The following is a 23,399-nucleotide window of genomic DNA, read 5'->3' as shown; positions in this document are numbered from 1 at the left end:
TCTTTAATGAAACATTTTCTGTCTTAAACGTGCGACCGTCCGTATTAATTAGTCACGTGATATTAATCTCTCAATTGTTAACATCCAGGAAATAGATCCCAGTGATTTTTAAATTCAAATTAGTTTTAGATTTCATAGAAAATTAGCTGTTACCCGCGGCGTCGCTCGCGTGTAATAAGAACTTCCATCAAAATTATGTAAATAATGGGTAGTTTACTGATGACTAATATTTTTGTAGCACCCTAGGAGCGAAGGCACTCGGCGTTGCCCGTCAGCCCGTCGGGACATTTTTTATTAATTTTCACGCGGACATTATTCCACAAAGAAGGGTTTTTAAATTTCTGGCCGCCATTTAAAAAGATGGCAACAAATCGAACTAAAAAGACCATTCAGCCCATCTATAGGTTAAAGGAAACCAGTGTACTAAACATTTGCGAAATGGGTTGAAACGCCCGGACTTTGTTGCACAGAGAACATTTTTTACATTTCTAGGCGCCATTAATTATGATGAGTAACGTTCCTGCAAATTTTCAGGCTTCTAGGGCAAGCGGTTTGGGTTGGAAGTTGATGTGACTGAAGATATACGGAGAGTGTTGCCGGAATTTTGTTAACAAAAAGGCAGGGCGTTGCGCGATTGGTCGGAGGTGCTAATTTCAAATATATCTAAGAAATCTCAAACTAATTTGAATTTTAAAATCACTCGGCTCTATTCCCTGGATGTTTCACTATGCAGATTGGTCTTAAAATAAGTAGAATCGATAAAAAAAAATCACCCAATTTTCCTTTTTACTCTCCCTTTGAAGCGCTGCCATTAAAGCGCGCAAAGTTTCAAAATTCCAAAAAGGCTTAAAAATATTGGGGAATAAAACGTTACGGGATCTGCAGGTTCATATACGTGTAAAGGTTCACTTCCTGTATACTTTTATCCACTTCCGGCGGAGACCGAATTTCATAATAAAAGCGGAAACGAAGTTCGATACTTCCGATGTATACTAACTTAGAAAAGTTTAACAGATAATTACCTAGAAATTCAACCTCAAAAATCCCGGATTTCTATTATATTTCTTGAGAAATTCGGTTGTAAAGCGAGTAAAGTCTTTTTATCTCGAAATTCCGATTCCCAAAATTGTGGAATGTATATCCAAAGAGGAGGGAAATAGGGAGATAGAAACGCGCTCTATAAAATCCGCCGAAAAATGGAAAAAATAGGGGGGGGGGGGTACTAACAAAAATTTCTGGTACGATAAGATTTAGGACGCACTTCTTTCGCGCAAGGGGGACCTAACCGCCTCTGTCTCTGTCATCCCCTACGTAACTGAAATTTCTCTCTAGTATTGGTAGCCCGAAAGAGGAGAACCTGTAACGTCAACTGTGCGCGAATAAGTTGCGCGTTAATAGCCGCGGCGTACCGTACATTTTCCCCTCTTCTCACTACGCATGGATCACGGCTGCCTATGCTGATTCTTTCTCCCTATTTCCCTCCTCTTTGGTATATCTAACTCGTCGCAACGCTTCGTTGTAATGGCAACGATACGATTTGAACAATGTAATATGTAAACGGAAACTTGACATAGGGTGCCCGATCTTCGTATAATATATCAGAGAAATAATGTAAAATATCAGGTTTCTAATATATCTCAGAACCACGCGTACAGTAATCGGTAAGAAATTTTAGAAGATGAGTGACTGAAATCTATAATCTGTAGATAATACGAAAAATAAACACCTTGATTTTATAGGAAAAGTTCAGGTAACATAACATTATACCAAGAAGTGATATCTGGTTTATTAGGGAGAAGGTTTAAGATGCCTAAGCATTCTCGCGCCAGCCCAGTCCCCCTTTCAAAATACAAGGGGGGGGGCGTAAAAGGAGGCCGGGCTATTTCGCCTCTCCTCAGTCGGAAAATACGGAATTTTCGTCATTCGCGTCGCGCTGACGTGAGTTTTCAAGAACCAATGAGATGCTGGTTGTAATTTAGAGGCGAGGATTAACACCGGACAACTTTTGGACTGGAGATAAAGCTAGAAATGTGGCGCGAATTTATACCTTCTCCCTAAGACATCACTTCTTGATTATACCTCGAAAGAACGGCCAAGGTTTTTCTAAATATAAATGATCTCTTTTTATAAAAAAAATAGCATTTTATTAGTCTTAAAAACGTGGACTATTGCGCCATCCGCCATTGGTTTAGTGGCGTCTGCTAAATCGAACCTCTTACCCCTACGGGATTGGTTTAATTCTCACAGGCTGAGAGAGGTAAGGGTAAGAGGTTCGGTTTAGCAGACGCAACTAAACCAAGGGCGGATGGCGCAGTAGTCCTCGTTCTTAAGAGTTGAGACTAATTAAATGCTAATTATTTTGTAATAAGAGATCATTTATATTTTAACATTTTTCCTTTTATATTTAGAAAAAGGCCGTTCTTTTAATGTATATAATGTTATGTTACTGACTTTTCCTTTAATATTTCAAGGCTTAGCATTGGAATGTTATACTTCCATTTATGAACTTCAGTTATAAAAAAACCGATTTCTGATTCTCCGCAGTGCAACCCTCTGCTCTCAAAGACAAAAAATAACAAAAATCCGGATTTTGAGGGCGGAGGTTTTTAGAGAGCGCCTTCGCACCACCTTCACGATAAGAACGGGCTCATCTCTAAACGTCAATTCTTAAGGTAAAGTGGGCCTTTAAGGAAAGAGGTTTAAGAAATGCAGTTTGGGGAAAAGACAAAGAGGAGAAATATCGGAAGGGGGAAGGGAGAATCAAAGATTTTTTTTTAGATTTATAAAGTAAAGCCGCAAGGCGTATTCTCCCTAACATCGCGAGCACTTTAAGTTTTGCACCATTATTTCTTCCAATTTTTCTTTAAAGAAATACCGGCGCGTAAGAATAGATTTTTCCAGGTATTATAAAGTCGGGGGGGGGAGGATGGGTTTTCAAACGCCGGCATTTTTTCCCTGAATTTTCTCGAATCTCTAATCAAAACGTCAGGCCTAAAAACTATCGAAACTTTTCTAAATATTCATTTGAACCTGACGTTTCGGAGATATTTTGGACAGACAGGCTGCCCATTACTTTGCAATTGTAACAAGAGGAGTAAAAGGGAAGGTACAGTACCAAAGGGTGCTTCTAATTGAGCATTTCGACGGTAAACAAAGTGGTTAAATTTAACCAAAAGTATAAATAAAGAAAAGATATAAAAACAAAAAGTACTCTTCGTGTAAAACGAGAGGCCTTCCTTTATCCAGAATAGTGTCGATCCCCTCTGCGTATGATTACCTTCCCGACCGTGGCACAGGAAACAAGCCGTGAATAGGCTCATAAAGTAGCGGATGCTTATACCAAAAATTTACGTTTGGATCGCCAGCACTAATTAATTTAGAAATAGTAAGCAAAAAGTGACTAAATAGGGGAAAATTAAGCCATAAAAAGGGCCACTTGAAATGACATGTTTTCAGAGATGACCGATTTAAAAGATATTTTAAAGGTCAGTGTCGTAATTAAGCCCAATCTATGGCCTTAGATATTTCCAGTCAAAGGAAAGGTCACCTCATAAAAGGTCTACGGCGGAATTCAATTAAACCATTTTGGAGCACAGCTCAGAAAGCTAAGTAATGATGTCGTTTTAAATTTAAAAAAAAACATTCATTTGAATTGGATTAATTTTAAATAGTAAGTTAAACATTTGCTGAGCGAGCGAAGCGAGCTCCACGATTTTGGGGTTTGATCAACTGTGATCTCGCTATTTTTGTGTTTAAACCGTCATAAGACAAATATATTACGTTTAACGTTGTGGTCGAGAATAGTAACTAATTTTTGGAAAAGTGACTTTTAGTAACCCAATTTGAAAAAAAGTGACTTTTAGTGAAAAAAGTGACTTAGTATCAGCCCTGCCAGCATCATGTACTTTCTATAAACCTATGACGTCAATAATCTCTTCCCTGATTGGTTAGTTCCTATAGGTGGTTAATTGAGAGGAGTGTAGTTTGCTTCTCAAGTTTACATGTTATCTACAGCCAAAGGCAGGGAATCGTTAATGAAGTATACTTTTTGTTTTTATATCTATACACTTTTGGTTTAACACACATTCAAATGACCGTTCCTGCCCGTTCTCACGATACAAAACGGCTACAGCGCGGGCGATTTTTTCCCTCATAGTATGTTAAGAATGTATATACGTTCTGGTACTAACCGTTTTATAGAACATACAGGACATTCTGTCTTCATCTTCGGCGTTCGGACAATCAATGAAACCGTCACATAGTCCGTGGTCATCGATACATCTATAGCGACCTTGTCGATCAGGAGATGGACAAGCAAATCTGTCCATACCATCATCTCCCGGAGCACATTCTACAAAGATAAATACAAGAAAAAATGAAAATAAATTGTTCATTTATGTAGGAAAAAAAAGGATCTAGTTAATATGGGAAGAAATGTTATACCAAGAAGAGATATCTAGTTTACTAGGGAGAAGGTATAAATTCGCGCCACATTTCTAGCTTTATCTCCAGTTCAAAAGTTGTCCGGAGATAATCCCCGCCTCTAAATTAAAACCAGCATCTCATTGGTTCTTGAAAACTCACGTTAGCGTGACGCGAATGACGAAAATTACGTGGTATTTTCCGACTGAGGAGAGGCGAAATAGCCCGGCCTACTTTTACGTCCCCCCTTGTATTTTGAAAGGGGGACTGGGACTATATGGGGCGCGAATACTTAGGCATCTTAAACCTTCTCTCTAGTAAACTAGATATAGCTTCTTGGTTATACTTATTGATATATATGTTATTTACGGAATTTTCGTTTAGTCTTTAACTCCTAAGCTGGCCAAAAAATTGTAAGCAGAGTGTAGATAATCTTCTAGAGAGAAAATGGATACATGGGTTTCGACATAAACAAGTTGGTCATTGTTATTCCAGGTATCTTACTAAGAGGATGTTACGAGCTAATACGTGGAATAACCTTACTTCAACCTACTTAATAGATTAAGTCTCTATCGGAATAAATGAAGGTCAGAGTTGTTTTACTCCTACTATACTGTATAGTCAGAAAATAGTCTGGTTTGTTTTCTAGCGAAAATGCTTAACTACACGAAGGAAATATCTAAAATTAGACCCTGCACTGAGAGTAAATACCTAATATCAGAAGGTGATAATAGAGGAAGGATGACAACACTCTGTACCCTCTTAATAGTAATACTACAGTTATTTAACATGATTCTTCCCAGGCTCACCCTTTTTGTTTGCTCTGCCGCTTATCAAACTTCAGATAAGCATCGCGCCGTGGGGTTCTATAAGTATTTGGTACTAAATCCTCAGCAATCAACCCACAAACCTTGATTGTCTTGACGTGGGACAAAAATCCACAAGCGCATGCGCCTTGGAAAATAGTTAAGCGCTAATAGAGTAATGACGAGGGTTGTGATTTGGGTTAGGAACCTTGCTCTAAATGTAAAATGATGTTGGAAAGAATCATGTTACAGCGGTACACTTCTCTCGAAGAGAAGTATTATGTATTTCTCCTTGTTAACAGTTGCCTTCATCTCTTGACACGTGGATAAAACATTTGCAGTACTTTAGCAAGGGCTATGAACGGGATAGCTTGTTTCAGAGAAAATAAAAAAGGAATATAAACTACTCATTACAAAGCAACCCCTAAATCCAATACTGTTGAAAATGTTCGGTAAATTCGGGTAATTGCACAATGTAAAATGGCGAAATATTAATGCCAGGTACTTTCTATTCCATAGCCATATTTTATACGGATATATTACGCGTATAATAGGTCGCTCGAGGAAGGTTTTTAACGTCTCGAATATCGTCAGCGCACTTAAGGAAGACGATTAGGATATATAGCGACGTACAAGGCGGCGGCAACTAGAAACGGATACGGCTAGAACGACGCGGGGCAAACCGGTTCATTTCCGGCGAAAAGCGCACTAAGGAAGAAGGGAAATGGAATAGGTAGACGACTCTCCTTCCGTCTATATTTATAGCGGCGTTTAGGTTTACCTACTGTATGTAAGACCAATTAAAAGGTGTATATGGATGGCCATTGAGATTAAGAGACTAAAAGCCCGTCATTTCCTTGCAAAGCGACGTGATGTCAAACGATCCTTTCTATAGGTCTTATTGCCTAGCAATTAATTTATTCGCAACATAATAGTAATATATACAATGTTGTATAATGCCCTTTTAATGCCGTTTCTACGCTCCAAACACGTTTCTCAATGAGCTATACGTAGGGTAAAAAGGTAGTAACTCAAATAGAGAAAAACTACATATCTGCATGTATTTACAAGAAGTGATATCTAGTTTATTAGGGAGAAGGTATAAATTCGCCACATTTCCAGCTTTATGTCCAGTCCAAACGTAGGTCCGGAGTTAATCCCCGCCTCTAAAATACAACCAGCATCTCACTGGTTCTTGAAAACTCACGTCAGCGCGACGCGAATGACGAAAATTACGTATTTTCCGAATGAGGAGAGGCGAAATAGCCCGGCCTCCTTTTACGCCCCCCCCCTTGTATTTTGAAATGGGGTCTGGGACTATGGCGCGCGAATACTTAGGCATCTTATACCTTCTCCCTAATAAACTAGATATCACTTCTTGTATTTATTAAGAAATGAAGTATTATCACTCTAATACTGAGCAACAAAGAAGATTTTTTTAACAACCCCGTGCATACATTAATTTAATTTCCTAGCACCCACCTTTAAGTAGTGCTTTGAAATTAATTTAAAGCGACACTGATATATCAGAAAAAATAGAAAATACCGATCCATAATTAAGTCCCCCGGCGTGGCCCTAGAGTTGAAATTAAAATAATGATCTTGATATACCAGAACACTAACAATGACATCGCTCGATAATAATCGCTTCGGTAATAATATATTTTTGTATTGTAAGCGCTCTCTCCTAGTTTCGCCATCCCCTATGTAAGATTTAGTTACTACATTTTTCCTTTAACGGGTTCGTTCAAATCTGTAAGTGCACGACGTATTCGGTCGATATTATTAGAATTTTTTCCAAGCGAAATGGAACTTTAATTAATCAAACTAACGAGAAGGAATCGAATTACACGCTCTCGCATGAACGAAGGTCGAAGCTTGGCAATTGGAATACCAAGTAATTGTATCCAAAGAGGGAAGGAATTAGGAGAACTATTCCTAGCCGAGTCTTTAGCTATAGTACCCAGGGTTCATACAACTTTTGGAAAACAAATTTCCCTGAGATTTCCAGGTTTTTTCCCCATATACTTCCCTGGGTTTTCCAGGCTTTTCCCGTATATGGAGTATCCTACGGAGCAAATGTTAACGAAGGAGGGGGAAATAGGACTATAACATACTCAAAGGACATCCCCGTATCTCTAGTAGAACCTAAGTTATGAGCCTCCAAAGTTTAGTGTAATGTTAATCCTATGGAGAGTGTGTTTTGTTGCACATTTTGCTTAATTATTCGGCCCCTGTTTATCTTAACACCAAGTTTTTAGTATCTAAGGATGGGGGGCAAATAGAACTATAACATACTCAATGGGCATCCCCGTATCTCTAGTAGAACTAGAGTTAGAGCCTCCAAAGTTTAGTATAGTGTTAATCCTATGGAGGGTATGTTTATGAACATTTTGCTTAATTACTCGGCCCCTGTTTGACGCAAATTTCCCTGATTTCCCTGAATTTTACTAAAAATTCGAAATTTCCCTGAGGTCAATTGTCAACTATTTATTTCCCTGATTTTTCCAGGTTTTCTCTGTTTTCCAGGTTTTCCCTGTTTTCCAGGTTTGTATGAACCCTGCAGTACCGGAATAACTTTAATAGATTAGAATAATGGGAACCGAGGTTGCGCGTTGGTCCGATCATTTTGGAGAACGCGGTTCCTTTTAATTCATTCCACTCACGAACAAGCAGGTATAAAGCTTACGCTTATTTATAGGCAATCAAGAATTACCCCAGTGTGTAGGCGACTGTTTCTATTAGGATTACCGTGGAAATTATTTCTTACGAAAGTAATCGAGATGAAAAAAAAACTGGTCATATTGCATTCATAATTAAAAAAAATATACGGTATTGCGAAAGAGACAAAACAAGAACGGGTGGTTGACCTTCAAATAGGCTAACCTAACCCCTATGAACCTTACATACCCTAACACGATTAAACCTTACCAGAAGTAAATTGAGGGAAGTAGGTAGTTCCAGCTTAAGTTAGTGTAAGGCGTCCCTTTCCCATAAAAAAACACTGTTTACGGCGAAAAATTTTAATTCATCCAATCAGAGGAGAGGCAAGTTATCTAGAGAAATTTTCTAAACCTCGCCACCACACGTTCTAAAGCTAACTAAAAACGTTCATCTTGGACAGACGAAGAGTATTAGAAAAAGTTTCGGGGAAGTGTATTCAAAGAGGAGAGTGAGAGGGAGATAGAAACGCGCTTTATAAAATCCGCCGAAAAATGGGAAAATAGGGGGGGTAGTAAAAACAATTTTCGGTACGTTTAGTTTTAGGACGCACATCCTTAGCGCATAGGGGGGATTGACCTCCTCGCCTTATCTCTGTCATCCCCTACGTCAACTATGCTCGAGAAAGCTGCGCTCAGGCGCTGCGGTGTACCGTAGATTTACCCCCGTTTCCACCACGCATGGATCCCGGCTGCCTATACTGATTCTCTCTCCCTCTTTCTCTCCTCTTTGGTGTATTCATCTGCGACTTCCCGCCAAAAACACGATTCTGTGAAGGCGCGAAAAAAAACCATAACTCGACGCCTCGCGAAGCCTCTTTGATACGTACTTTCCCCCTTTTTACTTCTGACCTTACCTAAGCTAATCAAACCCATTTATACCTTACCAAACCTACAAGACAGAATTCAACATAGTTCATTTTCTTCAAACACGTGTTTGTGGACCTATTAAAAATACTGACCCAGAAGTTTCAGGGTTAAGCCTCGAGATCATTCAACGCGACCAAGAGTCACGTAGACAATATTTTTCCTGTAGTAACCTTGTACTGTCTCCTTATAGACTGGAGAGAATCTTTAGGATAAGTCCCCGAAGGACCCTTGAGGCGTCGCGTTTTACTAAGCACAACCACCACCACCACCACCAGGAGTTGATCCGTCATCGGCTTTCACGCTACAATGGAGTGAGTACATGGGTGCACTCGGGACCACCGGCGTCTGTCAGACGGGGTCCCCATATTCGAGGAGATTGCGTTCTCTAGGCGGTTAGAGTTCCCTCGAAAGGCTTTATATAGAGTTACTCCGTCGAACTATAAACGGATAACACCCCAAGATTCTCTCTCATGCATTCTAGTGATGGTCCTTGGTCTAGTAGCGTCGGTTGGGCTTAACAACTCATTCGCCTCACACACCATCCCTTATACATAATCATAAAAATCGAATCTTAGTGTCACGTGTTCTCCCGCCATATCTTCGTGTAAAATGTTTTTCCGCCATATCTTCGCGTAAAATGTTTTCCCGCCATATCTTCGCGTAAAATGTTTTCCCGAAATATCTTCGTGTAAAATGTTTTTCCGCCATATCTTCGTGTAAAATGTTTTCCCGTCATATCTTCGCGTAAAATGTTTTCCCGCCATATCTTCGCGTAAAATGTTTTCCCGCCATATCTATGAAAAGGTCTACACTGGTCTTTTCCTTGGTTTTTGGAAGTTTGGAGAGTACAGTTATTAATTTCAAAGTTGCCTATATACCGGAAATCATTTATAGGAAAAATATTGCTAATGAGGCCCTGGGGAATAAGGTTCCAATTGAACTGAGCCCCCCGAGTTTTGAAAATGGTACGAGCTCACATGAACTGCGCGAACCTTGCTGAAACTTTAGGCGGATGCATTTTCTATAGCGAGTAAATTTATCTTTAATCGTGTCGAGGGGACTGATACCTCGTAAAAACAGAGTTCTTTAAACTTCAGGCACTATTGAAAATTAATTTCAAAGCGCCTTCCTCCTCGAATCGAACGAATCGTCGGTCGGGACCTTTTATTTCGAATTTATTTCGGTGGAAAATCAAGGCGCTCAACCGAAAAAACAAACAAACGTGAACCTTTACGATGATAGAAAAGCCGGGAATATTTTGAGACTAAGTTATCCACCAAAAATCGGCACTAATTAGTTCATTACGAGTCTTACAGGAAAAATTTCAAAAAGTCAACAAGGATATTGGGGGTGGGGGTTCGATTATGTGGGTGATATTGCGGCTCTCACAGGATAATTGCCGAAATCAGAAACAAATTAATTTAAAGCTAATGAATATATAAAATCAGGAATTTATTGAACTAAGTCAAGGAATTCTTATTGTACCGTGACAGGATAACGATGGTTATCTATATCTATATCCTGACTGACAGACTGACTGATAATCAACGCCCAGCCCAAACCGCTTGCCCTAGAAGGCTGAAAATTTGCAGGAACGTTACTCAGAAGTAGTAGGCGCGTACTAAGGAAGATTTTTCCAATCCGCCGCCATCTTAATAAATGGCGCCCACAAATGTAAAAAATCTTCTCTATGCAACAAAGTCCGTGCGTTTCAACCCATTTCACACATACTGTTTCCTTTAACCTATAGACGGTCTGAATGGTCTTTTCGGTTCGATTTGTTGCCATCTTTTTAAATGGCGGCCAGAAATTAAAAAATCCTTCTTTATGGAATAATGTCCGCGCGAAAAGTAATAAAAAATGTCCCGACGGGCTGACGGGCAACGCCGAGTGCCTTCGCTCCTAGGGTGCTACAAAAATATTAGTCATCAGTAAAATAAGAAGTAAGATGAGACTAGAAGTACTGAGATAACCAAATTCTTCACTTGGCGAAAGTGAATATTCTTGATAACCCACCAACAGTTGGCCCTCTGGTAGCGGTTTCTGAATTTTGCCTCCAAAACGTGAGACGCTCGTGGCGGTAGACGGCTGAACTAGATTCAAGCACCGGCGTCCGTGTTCCGCGGCTTTAGATTGAGGGGATGGGGGTAGGAAATGTTTTTGGAACTCGACCAATTTTTTCTCTCAAGTGTAGGCGCGATGGAAGCGGCATGAAATCCTCAAATTATTATTTCACTAGTGCCAGGATCTATTACCAATGCTAGAGCTCTTTACTTATAGTCTCATCTTACTTCTGGCAAAATCTACACATTCTTTATATCATTTTGATGGAAGTTCTTATTACACGCGAGCGACGCTGCGGGTAAAAAAACAACTTTGTTGACGTAAGGTGCAAATGTTTTAGGTTAAGTTTTAAAATGGTATTAAATACAGGTTACTAACAACTTCGGAGTTAATCGATACTTCTGTTAAAAGGATTTATTTCCAACCGTTTGAACTTTTTGAAAAAAAGAGGTCTTTGAAAAACACCATTCTATAGGAGCTTACGAGCTCAGTTAAAGAACAAACGTGACTAAACTTTGTTAAAGAGATTAGTCAAGTATTTAACGATAATAGAATTAACACTACAATCAATAATGCGTCGGCGCCGCGTACAATGAAAGGATTATACCGATGAATGGTTAAAATTGAATATTTAAAAGTAGAGCCAGAAAGGGATAACAGAAGAAGGATGAAAAGTTGAAAACACTCTGTACCCTCTTAATACCTTAGTTATGTAACATGATTCTTCCCAGTCTCACCCTTTTTCTTTGCTCTCCCACTCATCAAACTTAATTCAGATGGGCATCGCACCGTGCTAAGGTGAATTCTATAACTGTTTGTAATAAATCCTCAGCAATCAACCCACAAACCTTGATTGTCTTGACGTGGGACAAAAATCCACAAGCGCATACGCCTTGGCTAATAGTTAAGCGCTATTTATCTCGTATGTGCTTTGGTCAAATAACCTTTCTCCAAGTGTTCTGATGTTTGGAAGAATCATGTTAAAATTACCCAGCTTTGTGGTACACTTCTCTCGAAGAGAAGTATTATATACATCTGATACAACTTATTTTAATCATACAGAAACATATAGGGAAACTTTGAAACTAAATTTTATAGAATTCTAGCACCCGCGTCCGTGTTCCGCGGCTTTAGGTTGAGGGGAAGGGGGTAGGAAATGTTTTTGGAACTCGACCAATTTTTTCTCTCAAGTGTAGGCGCGATGGAAGCGGCATAAAATCCTCAAATATTTTATACATCTGATACAACTTATTTTAATCATACAGAAACATACAGGGAAACTTTGAAACTAAACTTTATAGAATTAAGCTTATTATTATTATTATATAATACAAATTATAATAATATTATATTTGTCCTAAATTTACCGACGTCATTTGCAAATTAAAATTCAAAAAATAAAATATTTAGTTTCACTATTATTTGCCTAAATTAAAACAAATTTAGGAATGTAGCCATAGTTAGAGCTTATAGACGCTATAGTTTTCATTTCAATGTCGTGTATTACAAATAGAGACGGATTTTCAAATTAAGTCCAAATCCCGGAAAGAAATATTCAAATTGGACTTCCTACAAGGTGGAAAATTAGGAAATGAAATTACAGGCTAAGGAATAGAAAGACGTACTCCACTTCCCTCTAACCTCCAGCTGGAAACTTAGAAAAACTCGTAAAAAAAGGGGGGGCAGGTAGTTTCTATTCCACGGTATAAATTTCGTTCATTAGAAGCTCGTGCGAAAGAGGAAAATATAATTAGCGTGACAAAGACGCGGCGTCAAGTCACGAGGGAGAGAAAATTTTGGAACAGAAAGAATCGCGCGGGAAAACTAAATTTGGCGGGAACTATAGCTGAGCTTCCAAAAAGTGGGAAATCTTTTGTCGTTGCTGACGTTACCGCCAATCTAAAATTAACTCGTTTTCCATTGGCGCAATGCAAATAGCATTGTTATTCCCGGTACCAGTGTGTCCCTAGGGCCGTGTCAAAGACAAAACTTTCCATACAATCACTGGCCTGGAAAACAAAAGATACAACCAACCTGAATGGAATAGAATAAACCATCTAAATTCTTTAATTGGCGTTACCGGAAACACGAGAAAATGCTATTTTTGAAATACCAAGGTCAAGAAAGTACACGCGGGTAACGCAAACCACACAAATGACCATTAGGTTAAAATTGTTCATCCAGGTACTGCAGGGTATATTAAATGGGAAAGTATTTTAAGCAATTCCACGTAGGCCCAAGACCTTGTCTTCTGACGTTAGAGCAGGGATCATATTTTTGACGTGGTCAATAATTTAATACTGATTAGGTTAATCAAATAATAAATTTTCAAACGGCATATCAAATTGCGAAGGTATCCTCAGTTTGCGGGGGATAAAAAGGATAATTTAAGGTATAAATGATAATAAGTAATTGAGGTTTTCCAATTAGATGATATTTAAACGTACAAAAACCCGGATATTGCCAAAATAAAATACCAATTATTTAAATTGAAATCGAAAACCGATTTTTAAACGTGTACAATTTCACCCAAAATAACGAAAAGAATGCGAGAAAACAATGTTCGAGAATTCCTTACGTGTTTGGAACTTTTTACGAAGAAATTCAATCGTTTTGTTGGTAATGGTAGTAAATGAAAGTAACCTTAGGTTCCTCGCTACTCCCCGCTTTGCTGTCCAATAGTAAACCATTAGAAAACAAAGCTCTTGAGGCGACCACGTAAAGAAAGTAACGGTGAAAAGATTGTATTAGAAATCGTAATTCGATCTCTGGCTTTCTCGTTTCAAAACGTGATCGCCATGCGGCCAAAATAAATAAACACTTTCTATTTTCCCGCGCTTACGGCAAAAATAGAGTGCGCTAAAAATAAAAATAAACCTTACGTAAGTAACTGTACCGTACCTGAGAAAAAATCCACAACGGGTCGAAGTTCTTCGTAAAGGTAAATACGCGTCAACGTTTCGATCGGAAAACTGCTATCATTAAAGGTTTATTTCAAGACCAAATTTTACGAGTTAGGACCACCAAATCAGGCGCACTAAGTTTAATCTCAGACCACCTAACCCATGGACAAGCAACTGAATAGGGAGCTAGGTTTGCTTAGAGCAAGGCCTGACACTAGCGCTGTGGCGGCGGATGCTGGAAGTTTTTCACCAAACCCTAGTAAAATTCGCGCCATTTTTTTTTTCTTTGATGAGCAGAGGTCACCGATATGGGGAGAAAATCTGACTAAATTATAAAAGTGACTTGAATTTCAATATTTATTTATTTTAGCCCCTCTCTCATTAAAGATTCATAACGATCTATCAAGTTAGTTTTAGAAAATATCACTCTGGTATTGTTTATAAAGTCTGTTTAACATTAAGCCTTGGCTAAAAATATCCCGAACCATTACAGACGAATTTTTCATTACGGTACAACATTTGGCGATAAATTGCGGTCCGTAGACGCGTGAGGGCGCGTGCTACACATTGCCATTTGTTAACGCGGGTTTAACATGGCTTTGCCTGTCCATGGGTTAGGTGGTCTGAGGTTTAATTCAATATTTGACGCAAAGTTGAGGGATATCTAATTGTAATAACATTACAAACTGGCATCAATTCTTATCTACAAGGGTCTACCGGCCTCTGAAGAATTAAGTTAATTACCGTAGCAAACTATTCCATTTTCTCCGAATTCACGTGGTTAATAAAAATTCACGAGGAAATAATCAAATTATTATTATTTATTTTTTGGGCTTGCCGTGTTGTTTTTTTTTACTCTCGTGCAAACATACAAGTATTCTTCCTCATCGTAATCATTTCCCAATTTGCCTAATGAATCATCCGACCAATTATATCCCATGGGGTGCGCGCGAATGAGGTCAAACAAAAAACATGTCTAGATCCCTGAATCGCGATCAGAATAGACTGCAATCTTTTGTTCAAAAATGAAAAAAGAAATGAAAAAAAGCATTCACTTAAAAAAATTACACATCCTTCTATCGTTTGCTACAAGCATACTCGTCAATGAAGTTACCATTCTCATACGCATTATCTTAACCCTAAAGGAAAAAAATAAGGAAAGTTCCTGAATTGGAAAAGTATCAGCTGTTAGAAGCAAATAAATTAAAGTTTGCTAGTTTCCAAGATTTGATGATGGATATTTCTTTAGGAGTAAACCAATTCCGAGGGATTAACTTCGATGTATTTACTTCTGATGATATAAAAATAAGAAATCTAAGAGAGGGCGTGTTTCGAATAAAGAATTTGGACGATCATTTTGCTAGCTTCCCATTTATTGATGCCGATTGGAGACCGGGTGGATTCGAGCTTCGAGCCAGGCTATTTCCATTTTCTCTAGGCCTAAAATAAATTCGGGTAAGACCGCGTGAATGGAGATACGTTAAAGAGTCGTATAGTATGTCAATATTTAATCCAACTTTTCCTAAAGAGCCTTCCACTTCATTCACGCTTTCACGGCGTTCAAAAAAAATCTTTAGAGGAGTTGATAAAGATCGGGACGCGTAAGGTTCTTTTTTTTGCTTGCTTCCTTTTGGTGGCGTCTTGGTCCTTTTATCCCTTTCTTTGCCAGGCAACCCCAATTCTCCAAAGAGTAAAGGAAAGGGGAGAGATATGTTAAGGTTTGTTCTTTCTTCCTGCCACACTTATATCCCTTCCTCCCTTCTTTTCGCTCTCTTTTCTAAACTTAGCTCGCAAAGAGTATAAGAATAAGATGGACGCCGCTTTGAATAATTCATGGGAGCGTTCGTCGCTACTCATCCTAACCCCGTACCACCATCTTCCTTTCTTTCTCTTTAGGCTTAGCTCACTCCGTCCACTTACAAAGGCTGAATATAGATAAATACGTTTCATCATGAATGGATACAATACTCTCCCAACATTTTAGGCAAAAATTGCGCGATTACGGTCCAAATTGTCAAATGTGTTTCGCGAATGTTTGCGAAGGGAATAGTAAAAGTTAAGTCTACGACTGACTGATAATCAACGACACGAAGAAACCCTCACCTACTAAGCGAGTTTTCCAATGCCGGTCCACTTTGCTTCTAGTTATAGTCATAAGTCCCCGTATTTATGTTCGAGGAACGTTACATTTTGGCTATGTCATTGAGTCTCATTAAAAGTACTTTACAACACTTGATCAAAATCTCTTTCCTCAAATCATTTTCGATAGCAACTCGTATACTATTCCTCGTACGGCTGAAGTTTCAGAAGGCCGTTTTCTGTACATTCAACTCGTCAAGATGGACGTTTATGGTACACTATAGTTTGGAGATGACGCTGTTAAGGGGGGGGGGGTTCAATGTATACGCCGAATTTGGTTTTCGGGGTTTAAGAGTGGAACAACCTCCGCCGAGCTTCATATGGAAATGAAGATTTTCCTGTCCAAATCCCCGTTCCTCCAACTTGACGCGAAGCTCCAGCTCGGCACGTACCAACCGTAAGTTGCTTAAAGGCCCAAGTTGGAACTCTGAGCTCGAGGCAGGGTTTACGCTGATGGGAGAGTTGAGTTACCCCTTGTGTATGTTTCACCAAGGGTTAGAGTTTGGTACGGGCTTAAAATAAACATAAGGATCTAACGGTCGACCTCTTTACCATCACAGCCTTTTTTCCAAGAGAGTTCGATGGAGAGCTCTCTTCTTGAAAATTTCAACACCTTTTATTATAGTCACCTAGGAAGATTCCTCCTTTCTCGTATAAAGTCTTTGTTTTTCTCCGACTACATTAAACGAATCCGTTTAAAAATTCTCTCCTTGAATCTTATACGTATTTGTTTAACATTGAAGTTCAAAGCAGTTTATTGGTTCAGAGGTTGGTCTTATACGACGTATAGATAAAAGACGAACCGAAGGTATTCGTTTGAACAAAATTTACAATCAACCAACCAACCACACATTTATTTACTTAAAAGAGCTCTTTGAATTGTTCAATTTGCTATCTCCTCACTCGTATTATTCAATAGTTGTTAATTTCTAAAGGAAGAGTTCAAGGGACTGGCTTAGCAAATTGATTTGAATCTACTGGTTTTATTTCATAGCTATGTCGATTAAAATGATCTCGAATAGCTAGCCTTATATAATATTACTTAATCCTTATGTATACGTTTATTATTCCAGGTTGGGGAATATATAGTATTACGGATTAAGCTCCGTAAATTATACTTTGATCCAGCATGGATTTATAATAGAAGCTTACGCTTCATGGATATGTCACTCACCTTAAAACGCGCACAACATTTATTCCTCGTCTGAAATGGCGCGAGCTAGTACCAGCCTGGCACAAGCGTTTGTGACGTAGAATTTGAGGCAAATTCAGGAGGGGGTTGGAAGTCGACGTGTTTCAATCTCGCGCGCGAAGTAACTTTTGAATAGCGCGCGCGAAATAATTTTTTGAAAAGAGCGCGCGCGCACGCGCCGAGAGAAAAACTTTTGCCTCAATTTCTACGTCATCAGCCCCCCAGTCCCCACCCGCGAGAATTTTTATAACATAAATGTGTTTAAAATCAAAATGCCTTACTGAAGGCTACAGTGATATATCCAGGAAGCGTGAGCTTCTATTATAAATCCATGGATCCAGATAGATTGTAATAAGCCTTGGTGGAGAATTAGTTTAAGAGGTTTGCCGGTCAGATATTTCCCGCCTAAATTCCATATACCATTCCAGAGATATTACTATTAGTCAATTAGGATCGAGGTGCAAACCGCTAAACTGTCTGTACGTGAAAAGGTAACGTTACGCACGAATTGTTCACGAGAACGCGTAGGCCTATAGGTTAGCTTTCAATTCGGCCATCCAACTTAGTTAATAATTAAAGCCTTAGGCTTAATGCGTAGGGTTATAGTTTACGAATGGTGTCTGATGTTCAGCGCGAGTCAAATATTTGTAGCTTCATTCCAGAGATGAGATTAAGCACTTTCTCTAGGCACTGTATAGTGAGTGATGACGTATTTGGTTTCATCCTTGTTGTCAACTCTAGGATGTGTTAGTTACTTAAGTTTCATATTTTAACATTAAAATTTTTTTCGTTAAGCCTTTGTTTTGGAATTTTTCGTTAAGCCTTGTTTAGAAAGGTTTTCTTTAAGCCTTGGTTTTTGAATTTTGAAAAATTGGCGCGCTTTCACAACTGATAGAGAAATTTAGGTTTTTGGATACATTAGGTTAATTGAGCTTTTAGTATTTTAGAACCTTTAAAAGTAATACTGTCAAGTAAAAAGGATTAGTAGTACTTAAAATTTAATTAACTAGATAAAATAGCTCTAAACTTTCTAATTTAACTTTTGGTTTTATTTAATCAGGTCCGCACGAGAATAGAATAAATAATTCCGATAACTTAAAAGATTAATAGTCTATTGATTAGGATAAAGTCTTAATTGGAGAAAGAGCGTTAAATTACAGGGGTGCGAACGTGATCCTGAAACGTGGTGTTACGAAGCCTAATCTAGCTTGGTTAGATCCTTCTCGGGGTTATTTCATTAATCTCGATAATCATGGACGCGATGACCTTTGAGAGAACCCATAACCCCACATCTAACACCTTGGACTAACTCCGGGGTCAACAACGGCCCATTCTAACCCTTGGCTTTAGTGACACCCTAGATTGGTTAGGAGTATACGGGAAAAGATCTACCATAAGCCTTGCCATCAATTAGCCCTTAGACCGAAAGAAATAAGAAAAGATAGAGATAATTGAGAGATTCTTGGACTCGGAAAGAGATTTTCCGTCAAGAAAAAACTGTCCCAAATAGTGCAATTACAAGGCACCGGCAACAAATATATCTCGGAAAGTACTTAGTTTAGAAAGTTAGCTACATTATTTATTAAGTTGCAGGATTTTTAAGGCGAATAAATATTTTACGTTTACGATCAAAACAAAGTTTTAATGCCTTAAGACAAGCAGTCTTAGGTAACCAAAAATCTTACATTTATCTATAATTTGATGAAACATATTCAAGATCTTGATGGGTTTGCCCGTATCCGCTTATATGACTCATGGACTAAGCAATACTGAAGGACCGATGGCAGCCCATAGAGCCCCATACTAAATGACTAAACATCCAACGTTAAGCTTACTTCCCCCTTTTCAGCCCCAAAATGGACGGGGGGTTATAAAAAATACCGAGTCAAATCCCGGAAAGAGCTAGCGCCATCTAGACAAAGTAAGACGTTAGCTGCTTCCCTCTCTAGAACGTTGATTCCCCCAAATGCCCCCCACTATCCGGTTTGCTACCATCTGCCGCTAGAAGGCGAATTAACAAATTTTCAACTTTCTCCCTCTGCCATCCGTCCTTCAGTATTGCTTTGTCCATGTATGACTCCTAGGCCTAGTGGGACCACGTTTATCATTCTCTTAGATGTTGCTAAGAAACTTATAAAAAATGCTAGAGCACTTTGAAATATTTATTAAGCGTACTTGGAAGTTTTCAAGTAACATTAAAAATTTAAAATACGCCTTCGCATATTTTGTTAGAATAATGACCTGATTTTGAAGTTAAATTAGTTATTGATAAAGGAATATTAATGAACTCCCTCATGTAATGTATTATTTTCAATTCCTTGACTATTTCGCTCCATGATTACATATATTTTGTTTTCAAGGAACTGCTAAAGTATGCCTAACCTACATTTGGTTAAATAGTAAGGATCCTGACAACAATGAGTATGACACTGAAACGTTTAGAGCTCCGTATTATCTATCCATTATCCACGTTATTTTATCTTTATCCATACTCTGGATAATGGATAGAAAATGCCGAGCTCTAGAAAAGTTTATGGAAGTGCATGTTGATTTCCGAGTAAATCATGATTTCCACCAACCTTTTGCCAATCAAAACTGACTTTCGTAAAAGCAGAAGTGAGATGAGACTAGAAGTACTGAGATAACCAAATTCGTCACTCGGCGAAAGTGAATATTCTTGATAACACACCAACGGTTGGCCCTCTAGTGGCGGTTTCAGAATTTCCCCTCCAAAACGTGAGACGCTCGCGGTGGTAGACGGCCGAACTAGATTTAAGCATCCCCGTCCGTGTTTCGCCGCTTTAGGTTGAGGGGAAGGGGGTAAGAAATTTTTTTGGAACTCGACCAATTTTTTTCTCTCTAGCGTAGGCGCTATTGAAGCGGCGTAAAATCCTCAAATTTGTTCACTAATGCCAGGATCTATTACCAATGCTAGAGCCCTTCACTTCTAGTCTCATCTCACTTCTGGTAAAAGCAATGAACTTCTGGTCAGGTCTTTAGCATTACTCGAAGCAATTTTAAGTGTCACACTTTGGTTAGTAAGTTACCATAAGTTAATTAACTTATGAAGTTACTTATAGTTTAGGATAGAATAGATAATTTATTTAAATGCGACGGAAAACGAACCTGCAGGTAATAATAAATAATCATTTCCCAATTTCCCCAAAAAAGAAGGAAGTTGGAAAACAAGTTCAACTTAACCCTAAATAGAGGGACATAGAGGAGAGTAGAATTAAGGGAATCACTAAGATGCTAATTAATTATAAACTAGGAGATAGCGGGCTGAGTGCACTCTGGAAAACAATCCGTGACCCCTTTGCTTCCACTCTTACAACAGCAAACTAAATTCCGTCGAGACACGAAAGAGTGTGGAAGAGAGAAGAAGAATCCAGACTAAAATTTTTCTAATTACCTGGAACGGTAAAAGGATCGAGGGAGCTTGAACCTCAGATTAATAACCCCTGGATATGAAAGGCAAGCAAAACCGGGCGTTTTCAAATAGTATCGCCATGTGGAGCCCTCAGACGGCAAAACGTAGAACTTTGTCACCCCATGCAGACGTCGCAGTTTGAATTGTACGGTTGTACCGGCAAGTGAACGTAAACGTTTTTTTTTTGTGTCTTCGAAGACCATTATTGCTTTTCTGTCATCCGATTTATCAAATTTATAGTTTGATCTAATTTTTACATTAAAAAACCAAAAACCTACCTAATTTAGTGACCAAAACCTCCGGACCGGGATAAGAAGAGAAAAAGAAACGGGAACCGCCGATAAAAAGTAGCCGAGGCTTAAAAAAGCATGGAGTAGCAAACGCGATCACGCGCTTACTGAGTCTGTTTGGGGTAACTTTTTTCCAACTTTTGACTATAGGGGCGCTAGAGATGCCGATGCCCTATTCAAGTATGCCTCCCTATTTCCTTTCATATCCAGGAGGTTATTAATCTGAGCTTGAACTAACAAGTGACGTTAATACCCAGCACCAAGCTAATACACAGTTCGTAAGAAAGTTATTTCAAGAATGATCCAGGATAAAAAATATTTCGATTGAAACGGAAAGACATGGGAGGTGCTATAGGTTTATACCTTTGATAATGTCTTTTTAGGTCGGGAAAACTGTTTCATTTTGTATCGGTTGACGAGCAAACTAAAGCCAATAAAGATATAGAACAAAACCTTTACTGGAGTTCAAACTATCGGCAGTATATATAACCTTTTTTCTAGGTAGGAAGGAAAAAGAATCTTTCGATAGACGGTGCACGCGTTAGTTGCGTTTTTGTGAAGAAGTGGCGACTAAGTATGGATAATATTTTCTTACCCCGTTCATCAAAGAGAAGCGGAAAAGACAAGCATCGTGGCTTCCAAGGGAATACATTAATTTCATCACCCCCCCACCATCCGCCTACCTTTAAACCGTGAGTTCCGAGGTTAAATTTAGAAATAACCTCGAGATGATCCCAACGACCCCTTTGATCTTGCTGCCTACCGTGGAATATTTTTGTATCGTCAGCGCTCTCTCATGCAGAGTCCCAGTTTTTTCTATCCTTTATGGGGGTTCATTTCCCTTGTCAAAATATGAATTATGTCAGGATAACAACCCGGTCGCCGAGTGACCCGGGTGCGTTACGTCGCAAAATGTTATCGAGATCAATCGGTTAGCCAAGGTTATAGGAGGTGGAACCGTGGGAGAAAGTGCAAAAATCGCTCGCCGAGTTAATGAAGCGTTTCACGGGGATCAGAAAAGAGCTCGTATAGTCAGCCAACCAGTTTGCCACTAAGCTCTCTCTCCACCCACACACTCTTTTCTCTTTAGGGCTGTCGAAAAAAAAGCAACGCATAAACCGATACAAGCCCACCTTCCGTACCATTTAGAGTCTCCAGAGAGGTAAACGCGATCCACGGGGGATCGCTGGGGTTTTTCTTGGGCTCCCAACGCTATTCTTACTAAAATGGCAGAGAACCCAAAAAAAGAAAAGGGCAAAGAAGAGGTAATGCTTTCCTAAATTCCTAGGAGCAACAAACCAGGTAACTTTTACAAACAAACCAGCCGCGAAGTTAAGTCATTTTTGGGTCTTTACTCCTTGAGGAAAGGGGGTAATTGCGGTTTACTCGTAGCTTTCTGTGTTGGCGGTGTTGGAAAAAGAGCGATTTCTTCGTGACGTGAAAGAAGGGCTTTGCGGGAAAGGACTTTGGACCAAAGACGCCGAGACAAAGATAAAGAAAATTCGAAGATGTAGCCGTGGAAAAAGGATGGAGTGAGACTATAGGAAAAGAAAAACTTGGCCGTATATAGTCAATAGACTGAACTAAACGCGACACATAATGGGATTAAAGAAGATGGAAATATATAGGTTTGACAGTTAAGACTCCTGCCAATCTGCCTTTCTCCACGATAGAAGATCTTGTTCGCCGTGGAAAACTTGGAAACGCTTTTCGGCGCTAAAACCTACGCTTCCAACACTTCTCAAACTAAACTGATGACCCTTACGTAAATTCAAAACTGAGCTAATACATGCAAATACTTTAAGGGTTAACGTTCTCCTTTGACCTTTCATATTTTAAACGCATCTTTTGAAGATATTGGGAATAATGGCGCGTGAAAAACGGTTCCCTTATCCAAATTTCAGCTTTCCCATTCTTAGTTTGACCTTTAACCTTTTAGCAATGTTCTGATAAAATCTGGACGGATTGTGAACGTTGACGTTACATAATTATAGCCGGAGTTACCGTTCCGAATTACCTTCTGACATTTTGACCTTTCAACTTTGATCCCTTCCTTCTGATAAGCAAATCAAAATTTTACGTAAAGGATGTAAAGAGGACATAGTTTTCGACACAAATTTTGATCACGTGTCAAATCCGTGAGTTGGTTTAACGTCGTACGCGTCGGGGGTAAAGACTGCTTGAAGATGAGGATCTGTCCAATCCAAAACACAAAGAGACGGGTGGAAGAATAACGGACGTTAGGATTGATCGCTATACGAAATTACAAGAGGGGGGCAGGGAAGGCATAAAATGGCGGGAGATCAGCTAGACAAGACGGGTGATAAGAGCTCAAAATATTTTCGAGTCTTAAGCCAACAACTGAGGAGAAACGTTTCCGCCAACCCGGGGCTCGAGTGTTCACGTGATCATTAAGAGTGGAAAGAGGAAGAGAGCATAGATATAAGAAGTAGATGTACCACTAGCGCAACCAAAGTTACCTTTCTCATTTTTACTCTGCTTTTGAGCGATTTCCTTGATTACTACGATCAAAATTATATCGCTTTTTAGGATAAAAGTAATT

The 23,399-nt window shown here is 39.1% G+C and overlaps 2 protein-coding genes across 3 annotated transcripts in view; both read right to left on the bottom strand.

Annotated features, from left to right (window-relative positions):
- Positions 1-23,399, bottom strand: part of eIF1A (eukaryotic translation initiation factor 1A) — a 221,199-nt gene that overhangs the window by 14,696 nt on the left and 183,104 nt on the right. The gene's annotated exons all lie outside the window — the stretch shown is intronic.
- jeb (low-density lipoprotein receptor domain-containing jelly belly protein) overlaps positions 1-23,399 on the bottom strand; it is a 112,345-nt gene that overhangs the window by 16,526 nt on the left and 72,420 nt on the right. For both annotated transcript variants that reach the window (XM_089842582.1, XM_089842583.1), the window contains exon 2: positions 4,191-4,351. In XM_089842582.1, the coding sequence (XP_089698708.1) occupies positions 4,191-4,351 (161 nt within the window). The remainder of the gene's footprint in view (positions 1-4,190; positions 4,352-23,399) is intronic.

Source organism: Phalangium opilio, unplaced genomic scaffold (assembly GCF_054372755.1).
Source record: "Phalangium opilio isolate 3A_F unplaced genomic scaffold, DU_Popi_V2 ptg000070l_1, whole genome shotgun sequence".
Taxonomy (NCBI): Eukaryota; Metazoa; Arthropoda; class Arachnida; order Opiliones; family Phalangiidae; genus Phalangium; species Phalangium opilio.
This window is presented reverse-complemented; position numbering and strand designations above follow the sequence as displayed.